This window comes from Nicotiana sylvestris, chromosome 1 (assembly GCF_000393655.2).
Source record: "Nicotiana sylvestris chromosome 1, ASM39365v2, whole genome shotgun sequence".
Classification (NCBI taxonomy): Eukaryota; Viridiplantae; Streptophyta; class Magnoliopsida; order Solanales; family Solanaceae; genus Nicotiana; species Nicotiana sylvestris.
The window spans coordinates 135170702-135179026 of record NC_091057.1 but is presented as its reverse complement, the minus strand read 5'-3'; the positions used below and the strand labels follow the sequence as shown (position 1 = coordinate 135179026).

The window sequence follows — 8325 nt, the reverse complement described above, 5'->3', positions numbered from 1 at the left end:
AGTTTAAGACAATTGACTGTAATAATGTGAAAAGGGTGATTGTTAAAGTTGCCAATATATATTTTTATTTTAGACACACTTTTAACTTGCCTTAAATGTTTAATAGGAACAAAGCTTAGTTGATGTGCCAAAATAAAAATCTTGACAACTTTAAGGGTCCACTATGACAATTTCCACATGCATTATGACAATTATATTAAATTTATAAAGTTGGCAAATGCAACCAAAACAAAAAACCGATAACGTGACACTCGTTTAATGCTTGTTCAACCATGTTTCCATTTCACTTGGTTTTAAATGCAACGAAACAACAAATTTGTAGCTCATCCACAAAGGATTGCTTCCTCGGCCAACAAATAGAAAAGATATAGCCAGTCTCAAAATAATAGCAGAAAAATAAAAAATAATATATATATATGTGTGTGTAATATACAAATTTAATACATTTTTGTGGCTACCAGATATAAATAGTTTCAGACACGGGCTAAAAGTGATCTTTGCCCTTGAAATTACTCGACTCCAAGTCCATTGACACATTAAAAGAAGTAATTGGTATCTATAATTCTATTATTTCTTTTTCTCATTTTCTGCATTTTCTTACATTCTGCATCCCAAAAGAATGGAAAAAAATGAAGGACAAGCCAACAACCATATGAACAACTGGAAACTCATCAGTGGGACACCAAAAACAATTTCAAGATCACCGCTGGAGGAAAAGCTGGCAACTGAAGCTATTGCCACACGCTCGCTCTCTTTCACTCTAAAGAATGCAGAGTGAAAAGATTGACAAGAAAAAAAAGAAAGAAAAAGGATACACAAATGCACATCTTTGGTTGCTTAAGCATCAAACTCAGCTAAGTAAGAACATTTATCACTTGCCACTCACTGTTTTTCGCTTTCCTTCTAAAGCAGCTGCTCTTCCTGTTTTTGCAGATGGTGAAACCATCCCATTAGAAAGTCTCCTAGTTGGTGGTGGGGGAATCAAGCTCCTGCATTGATTTGCATAGAAACAGGTTAGTGTGCATGTTGTTTCATTTGACATATTTGTTGATTTAGTTTTAGTTTGTTTACTTGAGTTGGTAGAAAAGCTCATTTGCTAAAGGTTAAGCAAGCATGTATTTACAGACAATTATTGATGTTGTAGACCAAATAAATAGATAAAAAGTATCCCTTTTGATCAATTTAAGCTTTTAGACGAGGCACACACAAACTTCAAAAGTTGAAGTATACTTCTTATTATGCCAATGCATGGAGATATAAGCAGCTTCTTAATGCAGGCAGTTCAAAATTAACAAGTAAAATGCTCTCATGAGTTGATACCTTATTTCTGGCTTCTTCACTTGCTTAGGACTAGGTTTTTTGAGTTTTGATCCCAGTCCATTGGGAGTCTGACTAACTTTCTGAAGATTTGGTTGCCAAGGGAATTCGAGCTCAGACGAGTCACTTGTTGCAGTTTCCACGTCATCCAAATCATCCATGGAACCTGCTTCAGACGGAATCCTACTTGCCTCGTAGTCTTGGCCGTCCTTTTTATTTGCTGCAACTTTGTTTATAGGTTGTTCAGGATACACCTTTGAACCGTCAGAGGAGCATTTCGTATATAATAGGTCAGATGAATGCCTAGTTTCGTCTTCCCATCCTCTTAAGGAACTACTTCTACTCAGACCATCTTGCTTGTTCACCATAATTTTGTCAACCCAATCACCAGAGACTGATTCTTTGTCGTCTTCCCTTGATGCAGGGCTATTGACTGGTGGCCAGGGAGGAGAATTCATCTGAAAGTCTTTGGGATCTAAGCTTCGCCTTCTCATCTTTGACGCAGACTTCTTCTTAACCTGAGAAAAGATTTGAAAACATCGACAACTTTGAGCTCCCAATGCAAGTAAACTGCATAGAGGGAAAGATACATTTGTTCCTTCTGTAATCAGAATACGAAGGATAGCAGGGGGGAAGAATGTCCTTAGCCTGATTGGTTTACTAAGCTGGAGAGACTTGAACTATCAAGAAGTCAGAGAAACGCATGAAGAGGAACATGTTCAAGAGGGAATCAGAAGATGGGTTAGCCGGGTAGTTAGCCCGGTAATGACTTTGTTTCCTAGATAGATAAGGGGCTAATGACTCAATCCCCTCATAGGAGAATACCTAGAATGTATGCAGAAGCATATAATGAACATTTTTACTTCTTTGAAAACCATGTTACATCTAAATTCGTATAAGATAGTTTCGAGGCTGTAGAATGGTTAGTGACTATAGCAAAACAAAACTCTTGTGCAACTGGCATTGGTATGTTTCTATTCTGTATGATAAAAATTACAATGTGCAACCAGTGAAACATAAAATTTGTATTACTTGATTAATTAATAATATTACATATGAGGGTAAAAGCTAGATGAGGCATGTACGAAAAAAATATACCTCTATGTTACTACCAACATCTTCCATCAGCTGTCTATGATGGCTTGAAAGGTCTACCATACTCTGGCAACTAGAAGAAAGAGAAGATCCGCAAGATCCTGTTCTGACTCTTTCTGGAGTACTTGATCTGGAAATTGGGCGGCGCCCTTGCTCTTCTTCCTTCCTTGCTAAGGCTGCCTTAAGACCGGCAATCTGTTGAAGGGGAAAAACTAAACTTAAAATCCAAATGCAATTCTTCTGGACTACATCTTTTGAAGAAAAGAATTGTCATTTTGTTATCTACATTGTAGAAGGGAAAAGCAGTTCATGCCTATAAGTTCACTGATAAACCAAAAATATGGCAATTTTGAAACCTGTTCTTTTAGTTCCTTGACGTCAGAACTCTCCTTGTTGACCCGCGCAGTACCAAGCTCAATTGTAGAAACCCGTTCAGCGAATTTCAGAGTGCTGAGTGTTTCTCCAACAGCATTAAGCTCAGGGCTTATATGAACAAACATCAAAGTTTTTGCTTGCCCTCCTGATAGATATGAAAGCCAAAACTTGAAAACCAGAAAGATTGGGGGGGGGGGGGAGTTCTATGCCTACAGCACAAAGATCTTACCAAGAGAATCTTGAAGCAACTGCGTAAGCTTACTATTCCTGTAGGGAACGTGTGAGTTCTTTTGAGCAAGTGAAGATATGACATCTCCTAAAGCAGAAAGAGACTTGTTGATATGTGTAGCCTCTTTCAACCTATCACCAACTGCCTCTGACTTGTCCACTCTTTCACTTCCTGCTAGGTCAACGAGGTGCATGGAACCACGAAGAATTGCACCAGATGTCATGTTTCTTCCTTGAACATGAACTGTAAGGCAACTGCAAATATGCAAACATAAATATTTATATACAGAGCAAAGGAACTTAAATCAACAGTAACTTCCACCTTAAGACAGGAAAATAGAAAAAGGACATATAAGGAGCACCTGTGAGAGCGACTACTTCTGTCATTCATGGCAGTAGCACTCACTGCACGATTCTTGTGCCCAAGGTTCATCAGATTCATTACATCAGAAGTTGATGTTACCGGAACAAGATTTGCATCAGGTACATTGAAACCCTTCTGGGAACTATTACGAATTTCTACTGTATTTAGAAGTTAAGTTCAAACATTTAAGAGACCAAAAAGATAGAGAGCTAATAGTAATACGAAAAGGCAAAGGAATGAATGGTTGCACAAAGGATATTTTTTGTTAACACCATCTGGGGTAAGGAGATCTCTGACTTGCTCATTATAAATCTCAACCATCTGAACTGAAATATCATAAGAAATAACATCTCTTCTCTGTTCTGAGATAAGGAATAGATCACTCAATGCCCTGTAATTCACACCAAGGGTCTCCTTCGTGAGATCTGATGGGCCAGTCTGTAGGTAAAACAATTTAGGAACAATTAACATAATGTTTTTGCCTTTTCTCTTAACCAAGTGATATCCACTTCTATGATTAAACAGTTCGAAAATTAGTAACTGCCTAACCATCGTATGTGTTTTCCCTGATCCTGTTTGTCCGTAAGCAAAGATACAAACATTGAAGCCATCAAGAACAGACCGGATCAAAGGCTGTGTATCTGCAAACACTTTCGCTGCATTGTGATAAATAGAGACTGTTAGTATGATATCTAAAGCTGTGATGTTCATGAAAAAGGAAAAGTATAAGGAACTTAGCGACCTTGGGTTGCAGAAGGACCAAAGACCTTGTTAAAAGTGAATAATTTCTTTCCCTCTTTTCCATACTTTGAAGGAGTAGTTATTGTAATATTCTCGTCATCTATGTGATCCACAGTGCTTAGACCGTTTTGTTGGCCAGGCAAGAATGGTCGCACCCGGCAATACACTCTGATGTTCCCTGTCCAAATATGTAAATGTACACGCAGAACAGTGGTTAGTATCTACCAGCAGATTGCAATGAAATTAGAGCTTATTCTATAAAACAGTGTTTACCTTTAAGGTCTTGCACTTGATTGTAAAGCTTTCGATTTTCCTCCAGAACCTTTTGGTAACTCGAAGCAGCGTGAGCTAAACCATGCAGATGTTTACCTTTTCAAAAGAGAATTTAGTTGCTAAATCCCAGTCACAATCTCAATTAGCATGAAACAGTTCTATTCAGTTGTACCTAGATTGCTGACTTCCTCCTGATATTTCAGTTGAAGAAACTGCATGTCTACTTTAGCAGCATGGAGAGTAGATTTCAATTGCTACAGATTATGAACAGGGTATATCAATCAATCAGCTGAACCCAAACATACTTCATTCTCTGATTTGCAGAAGAACTCCTATACCTGTACTTCTCTATGCTGTTGTTCAACCAGCATAAGCTGCTTTACAACCTGTGTTGTTGATACACCATCATTTATGTTTATCCTGTCGCATGTCCCTTCAGAGGCTGCTTTTTCTTCATCCTTGACCATTGCGACCTGCGTCTCCTCACGTGTAAGCTCCAAGGGAGATCCATCGGTATTTGAAACAGCTGTCTCTTTATGGGAGGTCTTCAACTGTCATATCACCGAAAATATGTAAGACCCAACTGTAAGCAAAATAGGACAGTGTGATACTTTCATCATATTTCAACTGCTAAAAGGAGCAATCTGTTCTGTCATATTTCAGATGCAGGTAAGAAAACAAGAAGTTGGGAAGAAGAAGCCTCATACAATATGTAGTAAAACAAAAACACCAGTAATGAAGGAGCTCCAACCTGTTCACTTTGGCTGGCTAGCCGATGCTCAAATTCTTCCATAACTTTGCTCAACATATTCTCCACAATCTGTCCAAAATGAGAAACTTGTTTATTTCAGGTAAGCGGACCATCAACTATTTTTTCAAAGAACTCTATAACCAATAGGATACTAGAGGAAGAAGCCTGCTTGATCCCAAAGTTCCAAGTCTATGTTCCTCTCCAGAGACATTTTCTAGAACTTTGGGAGAATCTGATTGTAGGAATAAGATAACCTAGTATTGTAGTTTGCTACAACAACGGAATGATGGCATCTGTTGTACTCTATATTTCTTGGGTGATGCCTCTTTCTAACTATCCATGCAAACATCAAATCTTATAGACTAGATTTACTGTCCTTACTAAGCCTTTACCCTCTGAGGGAAGCTAGAGAAGTAAGCTAATTACGTGGACCCTGTTGTGAAGATTAGCGTATTTCTCTATATGGCAGATTAATTGTCATCAGAGCTGTCTATTGGGAATCACATTTAGAAAGATGATTATCATTCACCTTATCGGGAAAAAAAATGATTATCATTCATAATCCCTAGCAACTGAATGAAGTAGCAGTAATGAGACAAAGAGCTGTTTACATGAAACATATCAAACCCTTCTGTGGAATCCCTTTTCCAAGATTGTGGAAATCAAGCTAAGATCACTTACAAATGGAACATCTTCTTGCTTCTTGTCAGAGAGAAGCTCGCGAACAAGCATATGCAAGGACCCTGTGTTCACCTGGAAATGAAAGATTAAGATATTTACCTCGTTCAACATATTTTGAGATGCCAAACATTACAAAATAAGATTACAAACCATTTCACGAGCATCAGGCTCAGTGCTATCAAGAGACTTGTCGCTGATAGATGAAGTCCTTGAGATTGAATTCATGAATGGCTCAGAATTTCTTCGGAAAAATTGCTTTCCTGCCGATGATGGTTTTGAGTTCCCACTGTATTTCCATGATCCACTTCCACCTCCTTGTTTCCACTCTGCATATGATTTCAGTGCTAGCACACAATTGACAATTCTGGAAGATTTCCCTCCCTAATTCAGGAAATGATAGAACATTTCAAACTTTGGTTCAAGAGGTGTCTTTAGGTGTTCGATCAACTAGCTTAGAGCATAACTAACACAAGATCAAACAAACATCAAATTATCCACAAATCATCTACTTACTTTCTCCAAATCAGATGCTTCGAAAGAGGCAAGCCCCATTTCTTCAACCGCTACAAGGAAGTTGCGGACATTTTCAAAATATTGGTACGCAGAAAGAGCTGCCCCATCAGGGACATTAACAGAATCAGGAGGTGCTTCAACTACCTAATAAACCAAAGTAGAACTAGGTCAATGACTAGCTGAAACTGATTATAGATAAAATGTTGAACCAAAGGAGCTTCATAAACCCCCACTTTTTGCACGGCACCGGGCTGAATTTTATTAAGAACATTGCAAAGCACAATTCCACTGCGCAATCCAAGTCTGAAATCTTCTTCTGAAGGCTCCGCCGGCAAATCTTTAGCCGCAACCACTCCGACTGTCTTTCTGAGCCACCCTGCTGCTTCATATCTTCTCAATGCTGCATTTGTTCTCATTTCAAAATCAAGATATATTTGAAACAAAAACGAACATATTAAGGTGGGAGAATGGGAACAATTTTCTTTTCTTTTTTTCCCTTCCTTTTCCTGTTTCATGATTGATGGGAAATTCAAAAGACCGAGAATCTTGGAAATGCACATTAAATAGACAAACAATGTAGTAATAGCGAAATTAGGTTCATCTCAAATAATATGCATTAATAACAACTACTTCCAACAGACGAGGCACTTAATTTCAATATAATGCATTAATTGATTCACAGAAACATGACAAATTGATTAAAAAGATCAACAGTGTGAAATAAAGGAAGATTCATTAACACATAAACGAGAAAGCGTAAATGATCAAAGAAAGGAAGGATAATAAAGGGAAATTACAAGCTTCCTCAGCTTTGCGAGAAGCCAAATCAATGTCGCTCAGTCGCTTCCCGTGTTGTTGCAAAACATCCTCCACCACTGATGCCACAGATATTGCTAGAATCCCCTCCTCCATTGCCATTGCCCCAGAACAATTAAAAAATCAACAAAATTGGGGAATTTTCGTTGGATGATGAAAAACTATGTTCAATAAAAAAAAAATGTACTTATCTCTGCATTATATGTACGGATTGTATGTATATACAGAGAGAAGAGAAGGATGGCAGGGTTTTTTGGTGAGAGGATCTTAATTGGGGAAGAAACAAGAACGACAACAAAATGGAGGGGAAGTTATAGGAGGAAAACAATGATGATGAAACTGGGTTTGATCTTTTCTTTTTTTGGGGTCAATGAAATTTATTTATTTTTAATTCCTTTTTATTTTTTCCTGTACGTAGACTCTCTCCTCTCCTCTCCCCTCCGCGCGCCATCACCATGGCCACCTTCGCTTTTTGCTCCTCTCACACGCACACACTCAGTTTAGGTGTAAGAAACTACCTGCCGAACCTCATTCCGAGCCGAATGGTTCGGGTTTTCTAATGGTTCCTGTATTTCTTCCCCTTTTTTTTTTCTACTTAATTTTGCTTAAAAATGATTTAGAAGTTTTTTTTTTCTCAACCGAACGCCAAGCAGAAGCAATTTTTACGTTGTGAAGATGAATCTTAAATTTGTAGCTTACCACTTTACTTCTTTAGAAGTATTAATTTACTTAAAATAAAATATCATTATAAGAATTATATTTAATATATGAAACCGCCTTAATTTCATTTAGTTATTTCTTTTTGAATGTATTTTGTAGTTTTATAAATTTAGTTAAAGTTTCTCATATAAAATATTAAAGATATTTATTTATTTAAATAATACTAATTGAAAATGAACGTATAATATTTTCATTTATATTTTAAATTTTAACAAACTCAGGAAGTAAAATCAACTCACTCACATAATGATAGTAGTTGTGATAAATCTATATAGTCAGTTTTGCAGTAACACACACGTTATTTGTCTATATAATATCTAACTGTCACTGACTTAATAGTTCCTACCTTTGTGGTAGTGGAAATCTTCTAATTCAATTTTATGATTAATGCATAAGATACTTTACTTTTAACTCAAGCACCAATTTTATTGCCTTGAGTTCTTTTTTCTTT

General features: G+C 37.2%; 1 protein-coding gene across 1 annotated transcript; it reads right to left on the bottom strand.

Moving 5' to 3' along the window:
- Positions 1 to 383: 383 nt before the first annotated feature.
- On the bottom strand, positions 384 to 7617 carry LOC104245534 (kinesin-like protein KIN-14I). The gene is made up of 18 exons (XM_009801153.2): positions 7136 to 7617; positions 6572 to 6738; positions 6339 to 6482; positions 5976 to 6206; positions 5826 to 5897; positions 5145 to 5213; positions 4732 to 4944; positions 4566 to 4647; positions 4394 to 4489; positions 4122 to 4298; positions 3929 to 4035; positions 3639 to 3817; positions 3378 to 3539; positions 3017 to 3270; positions 2769 to 2932; positions 2416 to 2607; positions 1321 to 1835; positions 384 to 989 (listed from the first exon to the last, which is right to left on the bottom strand). Exons 1-18 carry the CDS (start codon positions 7254 to 7256, stop codon positions 872 to 874), a joined length of 3063 nt encoding a protein of 1020 aa, XP_009799455.1. The 5' UTR covers positions 7257 to 7617; the 3' UTR covers positions 384 to 871.
- Positions 7618 to 8325: the final 708 nt, after the last annotated feature.

Coding starts and splice junctions, on each gene's coding strand:
- LOC104245534 (XM_009801153.2), bottom strand. CDS start 7,256: ATGGCAATGGAGGAGGGGATTCTAGCAATATCTGTGGCATCAGTGGTG. Junction 6,207..6,338: donor AAGCATCTGATTTGGAGAAA/GTAAGTAGATGA, acceptor TTCCTGAATTAG/GGAGGGAAATCTTCCAGAAT. Junction 5,214..5,825: donor AGCAAGAAGATGTTCCATTT/GTAAGTGATCTT, acceptor CATTTTGGACAG/ATTGTGGAGAATATGTTGAG.